Below are 22,262 nucleotides of genomic sequence, written 5' to 3'. Positions count from 1 at the left end.
CTGCAATGCATTACGATTAGGGAGAATTTGAGAAAGACTAATTATGTCTCGTCTGTTTCATATAGATGAAAAAGTTCTCTGAAACCCACTTTAGGGCGAACAGGCTGAAATGTTTTTTTTTTTTTTTATCAAAATAAAATAAAATACACAAAACAATAATTTTATATTGTTTACTTAATAAGCTATTTAAAATGTCTAAATTAAACATCCTTTTATTAAATATGCACATTCTGTCATAATACAAGATATGTATGATATTATTTTACAGAGCAAAATTTCACTTAAAATTTCCTTTGATAGATGCAAACCATTTAATGCTAATGTAATAGGAAATTATATAAAATATAATATATAAAATAAATTAAAATATGTCTGATGGCTATTATTTCATTATTTTATTCTGATTAATTTTATTTTTGAAGTTAGGTGAAACTGCAAAATAGTTCACTAAATTATTACATTATTTTTAATATACTAATTTAATTTCATTTTAAATAATGTAATATATTCTGAAGTTGCAAAATAGTTGTGGAAAAGCCAAAATTGTTAAGTCCAACCAAAAGTTGACTGCTGTAAAATGATAAGTATTGCATGTCATAACAGCTTATCTGTTCTAGAAATAATAGACATTCTTGAGACAAACAAACAGACTGCAGATTTCAGGACAGTATATTATTTGTGCTAATATTTAAAAGGTTAGTTCACCCCAAAATTCTGTCATTAATTACTCACCCTCATGTCGTTCTACACCCGTAAGACCTTCGTTCATCTTCAGAACACAAATTAAGATGTTTTGATGAAATCTGAGAGATATATGACTCATCTATAGACAGCAATATAATCAACACTTTCAAGGTCCAGAAAGGCACTAAAGACATCGTTAAAACAGTCACGTGACTGCAGTGGTTCAACCTTAATGTTATGAAGCGACGAGAATACTTTTTGTGCGCAAAAACAAAACAAAAATAACAACTTTATTCAACAATATAATCTCTTGTGTGTCATTCTCATGCACTATTTACATCCAGCGCTTCCAGGTTATGCTGAGCCAGCGTTCTGACGTAGAACCTGGAAGTGCTGAACGCAAACAGCATAAGAGAATGACATTTTTTCATTTTTGGGTGAACTAACCAGTGTTGGGGAAAGTTAGTTTTAAAAGTAATGCATTACAATATTGTGTTACTCCCTAAAAAAGTAACTAATTTTGTTACTTGGTTACTTTTTCTTACCTGGGCTTGCTTGTTTGTTTTTTAATAACAATAAAAAAGTTCTATTTTTGGCAAAGTAAAGGCCCTTTCACACCAAAAGTGAAAACGAATTAAGCCTTAAATACATATTTACAGTAGAGGGCGCAGCTCAAACAAACAAGCCTTTCAGCTGTGCTGCCATTCTGGATTGCAAAAGAATGGATTAAATCTAATCTAAAGTAATTTTTGCTTATTAGTATGGTTGAATTAGATCATTGAAGGTCAGCAACAAAGACATTGGTTAATAAAGTGAGATTAAATACATATAATTGTATGTAAAATATATTTGTGTTTGTTTGTTTTTATTCATTTTGAGGAATACTGAATGTTTTTGTGCAAGTGAGATGAGTAAATGCATGTTCACATTTAGTCTAGATTAGAACTACAATAACCATCATATAAGGAATAATTGACGACGGGCCATTTCTTACGCATTTCATCCCAAGCCTCCATTGCTAATTTCAAAACATCATTTCAGCCTTGATAGCAGAATAATACCATTGATACCATATGTCTATGATTGATACAGTTATTAACGCAGTTAGAGAGAGAGAGAGAGAGAGAGAGAGAGAATAATCAGCATATGTGAATTAGCCTAATTGATCTGTGCATCTATAACGGCAGCAGTGTCTCTACTAATAGCGAAACTATAAGTTTATCTGAAGAACCGCACAGTTATTACCTCTGTGGTGAGTCATGTATCTTAAGTTGCTAAACTATTTTACTGATTAATTCGTCAGAGCAGCGCTGATAACACGTTTCTATGCGAGTGTGTCCATACAGTACGTTTGTACGTTCAAAGTCCCTATAGTCTTTGGTACGTTTGAGAGAGAGAGAGAGAGAGGGCGCGCGCGAGAGAGTATGCGCTTCAGGACACAATAAAACGTATTTTGTGGCCAAAACCATGACAATAATTTGTAGTTTTCATCCTATTGTTTACTATATTTATTTGCTTGGTCGGTGTCGTTGTGGGTTTTGTTTCTTTTGCGGTTGTAGGCTGTAGGACCTATTGAAATAACTGAAATCATTTGGCGAAGTGATATGGAACTGCAATGCGGTCAAGACCTGCCTAGGTCTAACTAATTTAACCGTGCGTTTCCCTGAAAATAACTGCACGCCTTCGAACGTTGGTCAACCAATCAGATTCGAGCATTCAACAGCCCCGTAGTATAAGTTCACACAGCGCACACAACACCTCTGCGCTTTATGTCTCTCAACATTGGGACAGGAGAGCTGTCACTCAATAAATGTGAAAAAGTAACTTGCGTTACTTATTTGAAAAAGTTACTTATTTTCTTGTAAACTGAAAAGTAGGAGGGTCTTAGCAGTGTATGACTACTACTATTATTGCAGTCCAGTGTTGTATGTATTGAATCAGCTGGTTGCTTGGCTGTTCAGGGTTGTCTTTCCCCACCTGACCGTACTTGGCTCCAGTTCAAAAACTCTGCAATATGTGTGTGTGTCCTTGTAAGGGCCCCGACTAGACAAGAATCAACAAGCTTAACAGAGAGCAGCGTCGGACATGAGGCATTTACTGGTAAATACACTGCTGTTCTTCTTTATTTCTCTATGGTTAGCAACCCAACAGCTGTAGATATGTGATCAGGAAGAATCTACTCCTAAAATACTTGTGAAACAGGAACTATGCCACAGAACGATACTTGGACCATCGTACTGCAGGCATTGTTTGGGAAACTAGTTATTAGATGGTAGTCTCATTTTTGATATGAAAAAAAATTGTAATTTTGTTGTTGTAAAGATTGAAACTTTGGCATTTTTGGTGGCTGTTGAATGACTGATAGCCGTAAATGACCTCTAAAGAAAAGACTCAGTCAACGGTCACCTGATACTGTCAAAACTAATCAAATTCTAGTACTATACAAGGCAGTAAAGTTTTCAGAAGTTTGCTTGTAAACTCTTTGTCTTCATTTTCTGCTTTAAACGTGTCCTCATATGAAGCGGACACAACTGTTTTTTTAAACGAACAGTCGGGAGGTCATGTCACCATTAGCCTCTCCACATTTAGCATGCCTGCATGCAGACAAACACACACGCTGGTGGAGAGTGAAGTAAAAAGGGGCGGGACATTCTCAGCCCAACCCACCAGTGTGTATTACACTCTGATTGGTTTGTTCCAGGTGCTGGTGAGCAGTAATTGGCTAAAACCACAACACATAACTGCACCACATGAATGAAGTTGACCTTCAGAACCAATAAATCTTACATTTCTTTCACGTTTCATTCTTGACGCACTTAAAATATGTTAACATATCAAGTGATTTAGTTCTCTGAGACAAGCATATGCTTGACTGAGTGCAGAGTGCTGAGATAAGTAAAATATTCAAATTTGGAGTTACTTAGTCTTCTGTTTGGGACCTGAGAGATTTCAACAGCTATTTGATTGAGCATTGTCTTAATCTAATAAGAAATAGTCATAAATAAAACATATTTAACTCTTTCTCTGCCAGCATTTAAAAAAAAGAAAAAGTTGCCAGTCAGTGCCAGCATTTTTGATCATTTTTACAAAAATATTGAGAATATTTCACCCAGAATATTTGTTTTATGAATATATAAAAATACAATATATAAAAACAAAGCCTCTGCTTTAATATATATATATATATATATATATATATATATATATATATATATATATATTCCAGCTTCATGCATTCTTTTTATCAACTTTTTTTCTTTAAAAAAAAGCAACATTTTAACATTTAAAAAAAAGCTGAGAAAATCGTGTTTTTGTCATAGACTGCGTACGGATCAGATTCGGAACAATGATCAAAACATAAGATGGAGTAGATCAAGTCCATTAAAGGGATAGTTCACCCAAAAATGAAAATTCTGTCATCATTTACTCACCCTCAGGTTGTTCCAAACCTGTATAAATTTATTTGTTCTGTTGAACACAAAGGAAGATATTTTGAAGAATGTGGGAAACTGAACAGTTCTGGGGCACCATTCACTTCCATAGTATTTTCTTTTCTACTATGGAAGTCAAAGGTGCCCCAAAGTGGCCTGGTTACAAACTTTTCAAAATATCTTCCTTTGTGTTCAACAGAACAAAGAAATTGATATGTTTGGAACAACTTGAGGGTGAGTAAATGATGACAGAATTTTCATTTTTGGGTGAACTATCCCTATAACACCCCAAAAGCTTGCACAGTCCTAAACCTCATACTGGGTCGAGATTTCATTTGGTAACATTAGGCAGTTTAGATTTATATACTGTTTTGATTCCGAAGAAATTCTTTCAAAAGATGCGTAATAGCGCCCCCTACCGTATAACAGTGAAAATATGTATTGCAAGAATGGTGGGGAAGTGTTGTGTCATAAATGACGGAAAATTCCACCAATTTCGGGGAAAGAGAAACTGTCCCCATGAAAAAAAAGCATTACTTGAACGGAAAATAAAAGGTTATTTTTGAAATGCTATTACTATTTCTGATTACTATTATTATTTTGGTCCCACTTTATATTAGGTGTATGTACACAAGCACATTATGTAAAATTATTAATTTGAATTTTAGTACATAGTAGTTAAAGACATTTAATATAAAGTGGAACCATTATTTCTCTGTAAAAATGATTTTTTTTGAAGTTGTAACTAGAGTACGTTTACAGTTTTTCTATTTCAAAATTTCATGTTTATTTCAATGTGTTACTTGTCATTTCTTTGCAATTGTTTGTGAAATTTACTAGCAATTTCTGAGTTAAATTTGTTTCTACACCAAATTCTTTCAGTGTACATTATCTGGGATTTTGGGATGTTAAAAATAAAACTGTCCTTTTCTGATTGGCTGAAGATCATTGAATATGCTTTAATGTCTCACATCCTTAAAGTGTAATGAGACCGTACTGAGGTCTGTTGGTCCTATGAGTATATTCCTCTTTCACTCTTTCAGAGTCTTCCACGTCTAGCCTCCCGGGCGTTTAGCACAACAGTCCGGCAAATGAAAAACAAGGTGCCGGATAGACAGAAGGTTTTCCTGGTAAGACGACTTTCAGACTGACGTGATGTCAAAAATACACTCCTACATAAAATCTGAATCAGTTCAGAAGGAGTGTGCACTGACTTACATTTGCACAGAGATGGAAATGAATCCAGTAATATCTGATTATTGCAAGAAACAAACATGTCCACTGCAAACATATTTTTGTCTGCAAAAATTACTTCTGTATGACTAAAAGGGCTTTTCAATTAATACAAATGTTTTGTCAAATGTTTTATCTACATTTCCAGGAGGATAACGGTCTGCCTGTCCACATTAAAGGAGGCACTACCGACGTCCTTCTGTACCGGTTGACCATGACCATCACATTAGCAGGTACAAAACCTCACGGTCAATCATGAAAACTCAGATTTACTTATTTTTGTTTACTTAGGTTTATATAAAGTGCATACCAGTATTAAGACAAGTCTTCATTTTCTTTGTGATTCTGTTTAGGCACTGCCTTTTCCTGTTACTGGTTGCTGTTGGCCTCTATGCCCAAGAGTAAAGCATAAGAACTTTAAAGCTGCATGATGCTGTACAAATCCATTTCATTTCAAATACCTTGAACAATAAAACACATATATAAAAGATGAATGTATTAAATCCTACAAATGGGTCTCTATCATTGAGTGGTGTTTGGTCACTACAATACACAGTACCGTTCAAAAGTGCTCACCAAGGCTGCATTTATTTGATCAAAAATACAGTAAAAACAGTAATATTGTGAAATGTTATTACAATTACTATTTTACTGTGAATTTTCAGCATTTTCAGCATCACTACTCCAGTCTGTAGTGTTATATGATCCTTCAGAAATCATTTTAATATGCTGATTTGCAGCTTAAGAAACATGATTATCAATATTGAAAACAGCTGTGTTGCTTAATATTTTGCTCCCACTTTATATTAGGTGTCTTTAACTATTATGTACTAACATTTAAATGAATCATTTGATACAATGCACTTATTATATACAAATGTTTTTACATTGTACTTACATTATTATAATTACCTGCATGTAATTATATATGTAATACATTTCATATATAATTACACTGTTGATCCTTCCCTTACCTTTTAACCCACCCTTAAACCTACCCATACCACCAAACCTGTCTCTAACCTTACCCATATCTCACCTCAATAGCAGAAAAAGTGTTTTGCAATACAACATGAACACAATAAGTACATTGAACTCATTTTTTTATGTAAGTACATAGTAGTTAAAGTCACCCAATATAAAGAGGGACCAATATTTTTGTGAAAATTTATACTATAATATTGATACTAATACTAATTGATTCTTTTCAGGATTCTTTAATGAATAGAATGTAAAAATAGAATGTTTTTTTGTAACATTATAAATGCTTTACTGTCAGTTTTGATCAAGTGAATGAGTCCTTGCTCAATAAAAGTATAAATTTTTTTCAAAAACCTCAAACTTTTAAACAGTAGAGTATCACTGACATGAATCAACAGTACGCACTTGGCGCCACCTACTGTCCACAGCAAAACATGGCTGAACTTTTAACTTTACTTGTATATAAGGGTAGTGGTGTTCAGATTTATTCAAAAATTATTTTCAAAATGAATTTCGGTTGCAAAAACTGCTCACTGCTTAACAAATTGGGCTTGTGCCACAAGAAGAGCTCGCCAGCTTCTGTCCAAAAATATATCAAACAATACTTTGAATTTTATGGAAATTGCTTTAATATCATTCTTAAAAGTCAGTTACATTTAATACAAAGATGAAAAAAGCCCTTTTTAACTGGCTTTGGCACATCATGCATAAGTGCGGTAAGGTGAGGTAGCCTTGTAGCAATGAAAGAATTAAGACATATTTTGAGATTTGAATACCAGGAAAAAAAATCCAGTTTTTATAAGGATTCAGGATGAAGTCACAGAATTTTTTAAAAATGCATAAAAGCATCATGCCACCATGAATAAAAAAAAAACCTCTGAGATGAAAGCGTTTGCATCTAATAAACCTTATGAAATCTTACCTTGGGATCGCCATACTTCACAAAAACAACAACAATATTGTGTATGACAATTTAACACTGGACATTATGAATGTTATTATGAACTCTGTCCCCTGCAGGAAAACATGCTAGTTATAATTATATAAAAAAATTAACTGATGCAGAATGCAAATATACACTACCATTCAAAAGTTTGTGATCACTAATGTGTAATGTTTTTGAAATACGTCTCTTATGCTCACTAAGCTGGCTGCATTAATTTATTCAAAAATACAGTAAAAACAGTATTAAGTAAGCAATAAGGTATGAGAGGCTGTGCTGTATTGTGAATAAGTCACAGCTGAAGGGCGTTGTTAGGCATGACGCAAAGCGGAGTGACTTATTCACGATACAGCACTAGCCTCGAGAACCTTATTGCTTTTATAAAACGGTTACCACACAATACAAATATGCAACTTTCATGAAGTAAACTTTTACTAAAAGTCCTCCTTCCACTGGAAAAAATAGTCCCTGGCTGTGAACAGCAACAGAAGTTACATTATTACGCCATTAGATCGCGGCAAAGACTGTCTTTATGAGTGAGTCAGTCAGTAGCGAAGACTTTTATATTGAAAAGACTGAATTGTTGTGAACATGGAACAAGACGCAACTGACAAATGCTTTGACTAGCGCTGTCAGTCACGGGAAAACCCCTTAACTGTTAAAAGGACAGGATAATATATATATATATATATATATATATTTGAACATATTTTTTATTATGAACATAGGACTGACCTGAAGGAAAATGCTAAATCTGAATGCAGGTAATAAACTCGCTCACTTGATCTCTATCTCACAACACTCTTCTACATAATACAGTAAGCTTCAATGAACAATATCAATTGAAAGCATACAGTTTACGTTGCTAAGAGTGGTTGCTAAGGGTGTTGTGTAGTGATACACAGAACCGTTGGGTGAAGGTCATAGCCATGTTTTATCGTGAATAAAACACAGCTATTGGCCAATCAGAATCAAGGACAGGAACTAACCGTTTTATAACGTGAAGTTAAAATAACTGTTTGTATTTTAATATATTTTAAAATGTAATTTATTTCTGTATTGGCAAAGCTGAAATATGCATCCTTACGCCAGTATTCAGGGTCACATGATCCTTCAGAAATCACTATAATAGGCTAATTTAATACTCAATTTTTTTTTTTTTTTGAGACATTTTTCAGGATTCTTTGATGAAAAGAAATATCAAAAGAACAGCATTTATTTGAAATAGAAATCTTTTGTAACATTATAAATGTCTTTACTGTCACTTCTGGTCAATTTAAGACATCCTTGCTAATTTGCTAATCAAAATCCAAACTTTTGAAAAGTAGTGTATCACTGACATGAATCAACAGTACGCACTTGGCGCCACCTACTGTCCACAGCAAAACACGGCTGAACTTTTAACTTTACTTATATATAAGGTTACTAATCCAAACTTTTGAACAGTAGTGTAAATCATTTGTCAATGTGCAGTTTTTGTGCAGACATTACCAGTGCATTAAAATCCTGTTAGACAGACAAAGACTGATCCCGTCATACTGTCCTGTGCGAATGCACACATCGCTGGTATTGAAGCTTTCCCACGATGCTCTAGTCTAACGCAAGAAACGAATGCTCATCTTGTGATCAATGTTGACCTTCTCCAGAGACTGATTCAAAACGATGAACAGATTGAAACACAAGTATTAGCAATCGTATTCCACTGACATCATAACAGGCGCTTTAATCAAATGCAGAATTTTGGCCGATACCTTACGAAACTCCTCAAAAGATATTGCGTCATCACGGTCTAGATCTGCTTCCTGTATAGTGCGGTCTGCTATGCTCTCCAGCTGCTCCTCTGTCACCTGCATCCCCAGCATGTCCCGGAGAACCTGTCAGTCAGTCTGCTGTGAGTCATATTCAGTTTGTGAGAAGACAGCAGAACATCTCACAACACGAATGAAGAAACTACTGACCTTTAAAAGCTCATCTCTTGAAATCTTGCCATCCTTGTCCTGGTCATACAACTGAAACGCAACTACAGGAATGAAGAACCAGGCGAGATTCAAAGGAATGAAAAGATCATTTTAACTCAAATCAATATTTCATGTTCATTTATTTATCTGGTGAACAGCAGTGTAATAAGCAGGATACTGCACTGTCAGATGGTCGTTATCATTTCACAATGATACATCTCCGTTATTGACTGTCTGAATGTACATTATCTCTATAGTAACATCATCCGTTCCATCACTGAGATGATGTGGTTAATCTACCAGGTAAACGCAAAAGCAAACATACATTTGAGTTTGTTGCTCCTACTATTTATGGGTTCAGGAGAATTTGGGTCTTTGGGTCGGTCCTTGTCAACGGGCCGGAAATGCGCCAGGATCTTCACAAAAGTGTTGAAGTCCACCGTTTCCTTTCTGAGAGTGACATTATTTATATCAACAAGATACAATACAATCATTGCTTGTATTTACACATTAAATGTATTTACACATGCTGTCTGTCAGAACTGATTTCCACTGCAGTCTAAACAAAAGGCAAATCAACTTATCACAGTTTGTTTTGTTTTTATGAGTCATTTAAGGGTGGTGATATCCGAAATAAATTATAGCCTACCACAATAAGTCAGCATGAAAAATACTTAAATAGACAGTTCAGGCCTTGTGTTAGAGTGTTTTATGTTAGAATCCAACATCAATGTGAACATCAATTATTTTCAATCCTCTAAAATATCACTTTGTAGCTTATGCCAAGATTCGCTTACCCTGGGGAGAAGAAGGCACCTATTATTCTGTCTCCTATGGGGTTCATTGCCAGCTCCTTTATGGCTCCAAAATCCTGAGGACTATGTGAGAACAAGACAGGAGAAACGGGTAAATATTTTTAAAATTACAAGTGAAATCTTAACTGTCTTTGATAAGACATCAGTCTAAATATCAGTCTCACCAGAGATGACCTCGTCCTTCTTTATCCAGAGCTTTGAAGCGATCATACAGACGAATAATGTGGGCAGATGAGACTGGAAAAGAGAAATCACACATTATGAATTATGTTTCACTTAATGGGTTAGTTCAGCCAAAAATGAAATTTCTGTCATTTATTACTCGCCCTCATGTCGTTCCACAACCGTAAGACCTTCGTTCATCTTCAGAACACAAATTAAGATATTTTTGATGAAATCCGAGAGGTATATGAATCATCCATAGACAGCAATATAATCAACACTTTCAAGGTCCAGAAAGGTACTAAAGACATTGTTAAAACAGTCACGTGACTGCAGTGGTTCAACTTTAATTTTATGAAGCGACGAGAATACTTTCTGTGTGCAAAAACAAAACAAAAATATCGACTTTATTTAACAATCTCTTCCCTGTCGCAGTAAGCACAGTGAATGAAGGCTTCCGTGTTTACGTCCGAATGCTGTCTCAGTATTGGATGACGCTGATCACGTGAGCAGCACGACGTATGCGTGTGATGCTGACGCAGGAGCCGGCCAATAATAGGCTTGTTCGAGATACATGGACGCTGCACAGACCGATCAGCGTATGACATCAAAGTACTGCGAGAGTGATTGGTCGATGAATCTCGAACGAGCCTAAAGGCTGATTTATACTTCTGCGTCAAGTGTAGCTTGTGTGTAGCACGCGTAGCCTACGACGTAGCCTGACGTGCACCTCTTCAAAAATTTAACAACGCGTCAGTTCTATGCGGACCACGAGCGCTGTGATTGGTCTGCTAGAACCCCTGCCTCAGGTCAAAAAACTGGTGTGGAGCAAGCGGAGAAGAGCGAGTGTTTTTAACTTCCATAGGAATGAAAAATGCTCTGGGACACACGCCGTCTAACTGCAACAAAAGTCGTTGCCTATTTGCCGCTATCACTGCTGAAGCTTCTCAAAAAGTATTCTTGTCGCTTCATAAAATTAAGGTTGAACCACTGCAGTCGCGTCGACGGTTTTAATGATGTCTTTAGTACCTTTCTGTACCTTGAAAGTGGTGGTTATATTGCGGTCTATGTACGAGTTATATACCCTCAGATTTCATCAAAAATATCTTAATTTGTGTTCCGAAGATGAACGAAGGTCTTACGGGACATGAGGGTGAGTAATTAATGACAGAATTTTCATTTTTGGGTGAACTAACCCTTGAAGCCCTGTAGCATCATGACTCGACAAATAACAAACGAGTTCATCAATTCCAATGGACTGTATACAAATTGAACTGACCATTTAATCAATTCTCCTCTATAACAAACCTCACTGACATTCATTAGAGCATTTTTATTTCTAAATTGCTCGATATATACACATACTATTTGTGCAATACCTATAGTGTGTATTTGTATATCACTGGTTTGCAACTGTGAAGTCTCATAAACAAACACCTGTCACTGTCAATCTAGGACAGTTTCTGCTCATGCACCCGAATAGGCTATACCCAAACTTTGAAATACTTTTATCTTAGCGGCCATATGAGCCTGAATGTTGCAAATAAAAATGGCAACAAACATGCAGATAAAATTCTTATCGTTGTTTACTCGCTCAAGCGCGACAACAACAATACGCCAGTAATAAAAGACAACTGTGTCAAATGTCACTCACAGCCCGTTTCTTGCATCAACTCCTCGACGTTTGGGATTTTTAATAGGGTGGAGCTCGTCGAACCCATTTTATGTTGTTATGCATCGACTGCTTTTAAAGATTTAGCCCATATCCAGATAACTGAGAGTAAAAACTGATTAAAACTAAGAAGTCACGACATTAAAAACAGATTTTAAAAGTTGCTAAATGTTAACGGGATGTTTGCATACGCCGCTGCTGTTCTTGTGCTTGCTGAGAATAATTCAAGCTCTCTGTACACAGATTACAACGCCCACTACACTAACAAAATCTGATTCCTTTGAGTCGAATCTTTTAAATGATTCCACAAAACCCGTCTGAGCGGTTGAATGAATCATTTATGAATTGGGCTGAATCGGTTATAGTGATTGAACTGAGAACCGTTTCTGTTCGAACGACTAATAATGAGTCATGAACAGAAATGTTACAAATTCAAAAATGTTATAAATAAAAAGTATTTAAAGTATTTTTACGAAGTGACTGTACTAATATTTTATCAACACACGAAGTAGAATTGGTTTTAGTAAATAACATTTTCAACGTGCAAAAACTTTTGTAGACAAGACAATTACTTTTAGTTCATATGTTTAAGAGATAGATCGTTGTTGCAACTGAATTTGGACACATAAACATTCTTGGAAATAAAACTAAAAAACGTAATAAACAGCAGCAGGGGGCTGTCCAAATGCCCAAATGCGGTCTTGGCAACTTGACAGCGCATGCACGCAACAGGAAGTAGGTGCGCACGATTGTCCAAGGTCTAAAAATTGCAAAGCGGAGTACACTCAAAGAATATACACTGACAATAAGTGAAACTCAATAGAATGTTCCATTGCAACACCAGCGCCCAGCAGCAGCTCTGCGTTTCCGCCATTTTGGGGTGAAAGCGACTGGGCAGTCCACTAGTTTCTATGGCAATATCAGCTAAAAAAAAAAGTAAATTAAAGCTGAAATTAGCTGAAAACCTGAATGATGACAACACAGAATAACGTACAAACACTAGACTAGTGATCATCAGATCCTTTATTATACAGACTTTGTTTAAGTATTCCACTTTTTTTTTTCTCCACAAAACCTTTGCTCTCTAGAAACCATGTCAGTTTGGGTTGAAATTATTTGAAGTTCAAGTATTAGCATTATAAATATTGAATTAATACCAACATATGAAATCAAAGTAGGGACATGCATCAGAAAAATTGGGAATGTAGGACAATAAATATATAACAGTAAACTGTTTTTGCAGTGTTGTCCGTTAAAGCAAGACTATGTAAACAAAAAAAAAAAAAAAAAAAAACAAAAAAAAAAAACAGCCACTGTGTCCAAAAGTGGGAATTATGGGATAACAGACACAGCAATGCATCATGTTCTATAAGATCATGTTTGTAGCTTAATCCAGGGGATTAAAACGTATATACTTCAGACCTAGTGGAGTAGGCCAATTTACTCCACTTTAATCCCTCTGAATCACGCTACAAACATGATGATCTTAACTTTATTAATATACTATTAATAGTACATATGTAAAGTTGCATAAAATGGAAATACTCAATAAAGTAGGCTAACTACATTACCTCAGTGTAATGGCTGGATTCCACAACTGATAATATAAAACAGCTAAGACAATACAACATTTACTGTAGGTGTCATAAAATTTACTGAATTTGAGAAATTTTCTATTGCGTTTCTCAGAGCCGTTAAATATGAAAATAGTTTTTAAACGGCTCTGGCGTTTCTGATTTGGCAGTGAGATTCGCCGATTTTGAGTGCGTATTTTCACCCCAAAATGGCTGCCGTGCTACCGAAGCGACACCTAGTGGCTGTTACCCAAAAAGCATCATCATAGTTTCGCCTCTTGGGTTCTATCTATGCTCTTTGGCACACTTAACGCACACTACAGCTTCGGAGCGGTCTTTGAGGCTAAGCGTATCCCGTCATTCATCACGCTGAGGAACTGACGTGACCCGATTTTGCGTTATGTCTAGGACAGTGGTTCTCGACTGGTTTAACCATGGGGCCCACATTTTTAATGTTCATTAAGCCGCGACCCAATTTATATGTAGCCTATACCAGTTGAGAAACACTAGTCTAGGAAAACTTTAGAGTGTAATAGAGTTAAAGTATTTAGATAATACAATCACGCACTGGTTAAGTGTGTCCCATTGTGTAAACAAAAATCTGCGGTCTTCACGTCCACTAGAACACTTTGGGCAAACGCCGGAAATACGTCATGTAAATACACAAGTGGTCCAGTGCAAAGACCGCAAGTGTGGGTCATCGACATAAAACATGTATTTATTATGTCTACAGTGTGAGTATTTGGACATGCCTAATATGTGTCTGCGTCAGTGAGTGTGTGATATGCGTGATGGCGTAATCACGTCACGTAGAATGAATCCTTGAACCAGTTTTTTGAACTGGTTCTGTGAAATTGTTCAAAAGAATCGATTAGCTGAAATGAGTTTGATTTCTCGTCACTATACTACACAATGGCGCTCGCGATTGTTATGAACAATGAACAATTATGTTCATAATTATAGCATTTAATTTATAACAATTATGTTTATTTGTTTGTATGTTTTTATTTATTCATTTATTTAGGCCTAGGCCTGAGAAAGAACATACAGCCTCTGGCATTTTTTATACATTGGATGGCGCCAGAGCCTTTCATCATACCACTGCCTGTACTTTTGCCTGTTTGTGTTAGCTATCAAACAAGGCTGTCAGGGGAAAGTGTGACTGCTAGTCTCCGAACTTGGTGTATGCTGCTGAATAGTTGGTTTAATGGCAAATTGCTGGGGGAAACTCTAGGCTACAGATGATGCAGTTCAGCACAAGATCATCATTTGATCATGTGGGAATGTATATTGAATGAAAATACTTGCTGGGAGAAAAATTAATATTAACTGTAACAGGCTTATGTTTTAAAAATATCCAAAATTGTGTTAGGCAAGGCAAACTTAAATATCACTAGAAGTATATTTATGATCAAACTATTTCAACAGAAAGGATCACATTATTATGTTTCAAAAATCTCATATCTACATGCAAATACATTGAAAGAATGACATGTGTGGACAAGAAACTCTGCCACCTTCCATGACATTCATCCCAAACTGAAAAACAAAACAAAACAAAACAACCTCAGTGCTGAATTTGGCAAATCAAAATATCTACTGCCTCAGACATTTCAACATTTTTTTTTTGCCAGTTATCAAAACTGCTAAATAAAAACACAATCACTGCCAGGTGCGTCACGTTTAAATGATCAAACGTTGATCGTCACGTTGATTTCACAGGTTGTTTTGCGTCTTATAAACTAGAAAAATATGAGACATGATCTAAAAAATGCACATAAACACACACCCGCTCAGAATTTCTACCAGTAATGCACAAAATTATGACCTCAAACACAAATACTTACATAATAAACGCCAAGAGAAGCTTTGCCGTGTGGAAAGTTGCAATAACAGTTTTAAAGTGCTGTGTTTATAATATATTATAGCAATTTCTGAATGAGAGAGAGAGTTAGTACCTCTTGGCATGCTTTTCACTGCACGCTTTCTTACAAGGAATTTTATTAATTTTATTGCTCTAATAATGAGTTTTTACATGTGTTGTAGGTTTAAGCAAAACAAGGCTAGTTGTGAGGTCTTGAAGGAATACGTTTAAAGTTGCCATGGCTTTGCAATTCTCACAGTGAATTTTCATACTTGATCTTGAACTGAACCACTTAAAATCTGTTTATTTTATTTAATTTGTCCACCCCTAATGCTCTATTAAAACATCATTATTGCATTCCCTCAGGTAAAATGCAGTTTTACAGTTGTGAAGATGGCAGTTCTCTGTGAAATGATCTTATTCTTAATTAAGAATACATTGCCTTTGGAAGCCATTATTATCATCGTTGATATGATTAGAGGCCTAATTTAATTCCCTTATACACACACTGTATCTCCTGGAATGTTTTGCAAAGGGAATTTGTAAACAGAGATTTTAATGGCAAACAATGACATTTCATGTTGCATTATAGTTGCATCAAGAACATATTGCTAAACTAAAAGTACTGGGGAATCTTGTGTTAAAATTTCATTGCAAGTGCCCATGCTGAAGATAGTCGGCTTGCCAATAAAATGTCAACTGACCAGTTTATGATTGGGATATTACGCTGCATGGGGATGTGGGGACTTTCATGATGTTTTTTTGCATATTTTCATGATGTGGATGCATGCACAAGTCATATATGCATATATTTTGCATTAATAGTTGCATTAACAGAATTACAAAACAGTCTTGAACTGATTTTAAAACATGATTTGGTTAAAATTTTATTAAAAATCCTGTTGTCCAAACATATTAATTAAATGTGGAAAATCGAAGGTTGGTCAACCGCCAAGTGGAATATTTGAAAATACACAGGTTGGACAGGGAAACATCTATGATGTCACAGACCTTGTGATGCAGGTAAAGCACCTTGAAACACGGGCATATATCCAAACAATGGAGATGTCACTGAATTACTCAATAAATTAAATATGTTTACCATAATCAGCAGATTGTCACCCACAGGGCAACAATAATAGCTTTCCAAGTAAATGTAATTTCTCTAGCATAATAGAGAAGAGCATTACTATAAATGGTTGCACATTCCTGCAAAAAAAAAAAAAAAAAAAAAAAAAAAAAAAAAAAAGCCTGTGGGGAAATTCAAAGAAAATTGTTTCCAAGAGAAATCTCACTGCTGCCTCCTTCAGGGTTCTCAGGTATAGAGCAATTTGGGTCACTAATTTTTTTTTATTTTTATTTTTTATTGGGTCACATTTGTGGTTTATTCACAAATCACAAACATTTCCAGAGTCCAGCTCTGGAAACTCCAACATTAAAACCTCAACTGACCACACTGACTCAGTGTATATTTCTGCCTTATTTCATCTTTTAATTTGCAATCTCACTCCACATGGGGCTTGACAGGCTTCTTTACTCATCACAATTTTAAAACACACTACTCATATTGGAATAAATGAGCAGTTAATCTCTATATTCCTCTGTATTCTGTACTCAGCTCTTTTGTCATATATAGCCTACACAAAACATTCATTCTTATAATAAATAACAAATAATTGAAAATGCAGGAAACACCCACACAGTGTTTCCAGAAGGTCTGCATTGCTCAGAGACTGTTTGTTCCTGATATTTATCTAAAAGAAAAGGAATGCTCTCAAAATCACATCCTCTGTTTACATTAATCCTGACGTTTTGCCTCACTAACAGTTTTGAATGTGAAATGGTTCATTAAACGACTGTTTTTTTGTTTTGTTTAGTGTTTTTTGTTCGTCATACAGCAGTCAGAGAAAGAGTCGCTATCAGGAATGTTCCAGGAATAAGAGAGAAAATTGTCAGATATAAACCATTGTTTAAATTATTAGGCTACTACCTTTAGTTTTTATTTTGAAATAAATGTAAAAACACTAACTTGATTAAATTTATAATTGATTTTAATAAACAGAACATTAATAACATTGTTAATGTAAAATTAGCCTACAAAATAATTGTTTTTTTTATGTAATGTAATATTTATTTAACCAGGAATATATATATGGTAACACTTTACAATAAAATTAATTAGTTAAACATTAATGTATTAATTAACATGAACTAACCATGAGCAATACATTTGTTACTGTTTTTACTAATCTTCGTTAACGTTAGTTAATGAAAATACAGTTGTTCAACACCACTTCACGCCACACATACACATAATCATTATTTTATAAAACGGTTAGTTCTTGTCCTTGATTCTGATTGGTCAATAGCTGTGTTTTATTCACGATAAAACACGGCTATGACCGCTTCACCCAACGGTTCTGTGTATCACTACACAACACCCTTAGCAACCACTCTTAGCAACGTAAACTGTATGTTCTCAATTGATATTGTTCATTGAAGCTTACTGTATTATGTAGAAGAGTGTTGTGAGAAAAAAATCAAGTGAGCGAGTTTATTACCTGCATTCAGATTTAGCATTTTCCTTCAGGTCAGTCCTATGTTCATAATAAAAAATCTGTTTAAATGTCCGATGTATTATCTTGTCCTTTTAACAGTTAAGGGGTTTTCCCGTGACTGACAGCGCTAGTCAAAGCATTTGTCAGTTGCGTCTTGTTCCGTGTTCAACAACAATTCAGTCTTTTCGATGTAAAAGTCTTCGCTACTGACTGACTCACTCATAAAGACAGTCTTTGCCGCCATCTAATGGCGTAATAATGTAACATCTGTTGCTGTTCACGGCCAGGGACTATTTTTTCCGGCGGAAGGAAGGCTTTTATTGAAAGTTTACTTCATGAAAGTTGCATTGATACATATTTTTGGCTTTAATATTTGTATTGCGTGGTAACCGTTTTATAAAAGCAATAAGGTACTCGAGGCTAGTGCTGTATCGTGAATAAGTCACTCCACTTTGCGTCGTGCCTAACAACGCCCTTCAGCCGTGACTTATTCACGATACAGCACAGCCTCTCATACCTTATTGCTTACATAAATCATATTATATGATATTATACTATGGGGCTGTTGAATGCTTGAATCTGATTCACTGACAAAAGTTCTAAGGTGTGCAATTATTTTCAGGGAAACGCACGGCTAAAGTAGTTCCAGGCAGGTCTTCACCGCATTACAGTGCCAAATGATTTCAGTTATTTCAAAGGTCCTTACAGCATACAGCAGCAAAAGTGTCTTTCTCTCGTTTTGTCAGCGCTGCTCTGATGATCTTATCTGTAAAATAGTTTAGCAACTCAAGCTACATGACATTTCTCTCTAGCAAGGGAATAACGGCACTGTTCTTGAAGCAGATAAACTTACAGTTTCGCTATTAGTAGAGACGCACAGACTCAGGTAATTCACACATGCTTAGTCTCTCTCTCTCTCTCTCTAACTGCATTAATAACTGCATTAGTCTGTTATAAATGACTTACTAGCTCCAAAATGACGTTTTGGAATTAGCAACAGAGGCATGGGATGAGATGCATAAGAAATTAATCCTACGCACAAGAGCGTCTTATAGACAAAAACCTGATAAATGTCTTGAAATACAACATCGGTACAGTGTCTTGAGGTGTGGTAACCATAGTATAAGCAGAATAATTGACTCCGGTCCGTTGAATTACTAGAAAATAATGCACACACGAGGTTCAATTCAGTTCAATTATTCCTTACTCCCTTGATTAGGCATGAAAATAAAAATTATGTTTATTTATTTAGTTATACTTATTTTCCTTTATTTGCCTTTTTTAAAATGTGTTTATAATATGAAATAATAATAATACTTTTATCGTATTAAATTGGCCCTTTAAGGTTAAGCTAGTTCTACAAATGCCTGTGGAGTTTAACTTTTAATGTGATATTTGGCTAGTTTGACGGTTAAAAGAAAAGTAGTTGTATGATTAAAAATGCTTATTTTGCATAACTGTAGTCGGGTATCATTTACCAAAGTATTATTTAACAAAACCTGTTTTAAGATCTCGCAATCCTCATTTCCTTAAACTGTCAAACTTGGCATTACATTATTTACTTTCAGCCAGACATGTGAGTCATTCCATAAAAACAACATAATTCACTCAGTGTATGACTCAGGGATTTGTGTAGATCCTTACAATAACTGAGTAATTCAATGAAACTACTACAATGGCCAAGCTGAGCATAGACCTACTGGTTTAGCCCGCAAAACATGAAATGAAACCTTTAATCTAATTTCATAAAGAATCAGCCATTGTTTGGAACTAAGGGAAAGCCACCAACAGTTTACCTGATGAAAACTCTTCTGTTCTTTCCATCCAGTTTAATTCCTGTAACCCATACCTCTTTCTGTTTTCACTAAAACTTGTAAATGAAACTAGTTTGGATGATTGATTGATGCTAAACAGGATATCTTTTTTTTTCAAAGGTCATTATCATAATATAATACAAGGCAGGCAATAAATACAGAGACAGGAATGAATCAACACCAGCCTACGTACTACATTCTACAACTCCCTTTTTAGTAAATTATCAACACGAAAAGAACGTGCTTTAAAAAAAAAAATCGTTAAAATTGTGAAAGCGAAAGCGTGTTAGATATAGGCACCAGGCCAAAAGGGAAAGGACGTATTTCCTGTCTTTCGGACTTTGACCTTTGACCATTTTGATGGAATGCAGAAATTATGGTCAAAGGTCTTTTGTGCAAATGTTTTTGTTTTCTTGGGATATTCCAAGTACGAACAAAACAATAACATTGTCCAACCCTCTGAATATGTTGGAACTTTCAGCATTAGATCTAATCGATACCTCCCTCAAGGGGATTTTCAGGTGTAGAAGGTGAACCTGTCGAGTCACAATGACAAAAAAAACAACAACTTTGGTCTACCTGGGTATTTTGCCAATGTTCTGAGAGTAAATGCTTATCCATCTTATTTCTAACATAAGAGTGGGCACAACCATTTGTAACTTGAATGTGCAAAGGCTTCCGGTGTCATTTTACTTCCAGCAAAATACTACTTCAACTTATTTCACTTCCAGTTATTTTACCTGTACAAATACAGTCCTTGTAATTATTGTAATAACAAACACACTGGTCTATAGCATGAATAGTTTTACAGTTTACTGCACTTATTGCACTGTTATTTGTCTAATTATTTACATATAGCAGCTAATGAATTGGAATTCTTACACATTCAAAGAAAATAACTTACTTCCGCATTGCAAAATAAGATTAAAATCTATAGAGATAAAGTCATGGAAAGACTTGCTGAAAAAAATAGAGGCAAGGGATATGTGGCCAGCGATCTGACATACACTGCATCTCAGATGACGAGTTAGAGTCCTTGTTCGAGGCCTTTTCATAGTCTTGAACATCCAGTCTGGATCCTATCTATCCTATCCAGGGCTTGACATTAACAACCGCTAAATGCAGGTGGATTTCTGCAGTGGCGTGTATCGCTGTCAGGTTTTGCAAGAGTGAGGACCCAAGCGCAGAATGAGCAGTGAAGGGATTTTATTAACAAAACTATAGACAAGACACAACAAGGAGATTGAGGTGTGAAACAGTTAAATAGCAGGGGAGGGCAGACGACACAATGACAGGCAGGGAGGATGACCACTGAAAACCAGTCTAAGGTGACAACAGACTTGAGTACAGCTTGGGAAGCAGCACCAGGCAGGATCAAGGTGGGAAGAACCAGGCAGGAACACAAGGGACCCGAGGCTTGATGCATGATCTCAAGTCTTGGCTGCCAGGCAGTCAAAATCAGTGGCCAGGTAAACTCAGGACACAGGACAAGGCAGGGCAGGGCAGGAACAAACACAAGACTCAAAACAATAGACAAGACACAAGACAAACAGGCAAGGCACAAGAGAGAGTTAATAACACAAGAGAACTAGACTAGAGAAACAAAATAAAACTAAGAATAAAATGACAGAAACTTGCAAACACAAAAATAAAGCAAAAGAACACACAATTAAAATGAAATAAATACAAAGCTAGAACTGACAGAAAACTAAATTTAGCACTGACTGACAAGGACTGCAAGAGATGCGAACACAACAAACCAGCAAAGACACAAGGGAAAGGAAATCAATATAAAGGGAGCAGAGCACATGAGGAACAGGTGAACACAATTAGGCCAACGAGGACTAGACAAGGACTAAACAAGGGGGCGTGGTAACTGGAAACATGGAGGTGGGATGAGAGGAGCACATGGCAAACACAAAGACAAAGCCATGTGTTGACACCCAACACAAACATAGAGACATGAAACAAAGACAAGGCTGCCAGGGCAGAACCCTGACAATCGCAGTCACTCCTACTAGCCACTTTGGCTATATACAATATTACATTTTTCAATTGTAGTCTTTTAAAAGGGCATCTGAAATTACAATGTATTTCTGATACATATCGATACCAAATTATCTGAAATGCTTACAATTTTCATTTTCTGCAGAATAGATACACGATACCAGGTGCGCTTTCCCGCTCTCTCGTCTCTTCGACAGCGAGTTGACACACAAACCCGCCTCCCCTCACTCACTAGTTTCATTTGCTCTGGATGAATATTGTTGGTGTTACAGGGTTTGAATTTCAGCATAGGATTGAGCATAATTTTACTCATTCCCACAGATTTTGTGCTCACAAAGTGCGTGAACATAAAGCCGCCTCTCAGTACTAAACTGAGTTCTTTTTTCCGCTGCTTATTACACTTAAATGGTAAAACACACACAAAATAACAGCCCAGGCTCATTAGAAAAATGTACCTGTGTCAAAACTTTTGCAAAACGTAAAATACGTTGCGTCGTCCACGTTTCGCGACAGTTTCAAAGTGAAATGTCCAGTGAGTGGTGCTAAAAGCATGTTTATTTTTTCCG

The 22,262-nt window shown here is 35.8% G+C and overlaps 2 protein-coding genes across 2 annotated transcripts; one reads left to right on the top strand and one right to left on the bottom strand.

Moving 5' to 3' along the window:
• The first annotated feature begins 2,598 nt into the window (after nt 1-2,598).
• LOC127495269 (cytochrome c oxidase subunit 7A2, mitochondrial) lies at nt 2,599-5,860 on the top strand. The gene is made up of 4 exons (XM_051861972.1): nt 2,599-2,784; nt 5,159-5,245; nt 5,497-5,581; nt 5,702-5,860. Exons 1-4 carry the CDS (start codon nt 2,770-2,772, stop codon nt 5,758-5,760), a joined length of 246 nt encoding a protein of 81 aa, XP_051717932.1. The 5' UTR covers nt 2,599-2,769; the 3' UTR covers nt 5,761-5,860.
• A 1,074-nt stretch (nt 5,861-6,934) lies between these two features.
• chp2 (calcineurin-like EF-hand protein 2) lies at nt 6,935-12,149 on the bottom strand. The gene is made up of 7 exons (XM_051861970.1): nt 11,862-12,149; nt 10,210-10,282; nt 10,028-10,108; nt 9,556-9,680; nt 9,231-9,292; nt 9,024-9,146; nt 6,935-8,921 (listed from the first exon to the last, which is right to left on the bottom strand). Exons 1-7 carry the CDS (start codon nt 11,926-11,928, stop codon nt 8,868-8,870), a joined length of 585 nt encoding a protein of 194 aa, XP_051717930.1. The 5' UTR covers nt 11,929-12,149; the 3' UTR covers nt 6,935-8,867.
• Between the last annotated feature and the right edge of the window lie 10,113 nt (nt 12,150-22,262).

This window comes from Ctenopharyngodon idella, chromosome 15, assembly GCF_019924925.1.
Source record: "Ctenopharyngodon idella isolate HZGC_01 chromosome 15, HZGC01, whole genome shotgun sequence".
In the NCBI taxonomy this organism is placed as follows: Eukaryota; Metazoa; Chordata; class Actinopteri; order Cypriniformes; family Xenocyprididae; genus Ctenopharyngodon; species Ctenopharyngodon idella.
This window is presented reverse-complemented; position numbering and strand designations above follow the sequence as displayed.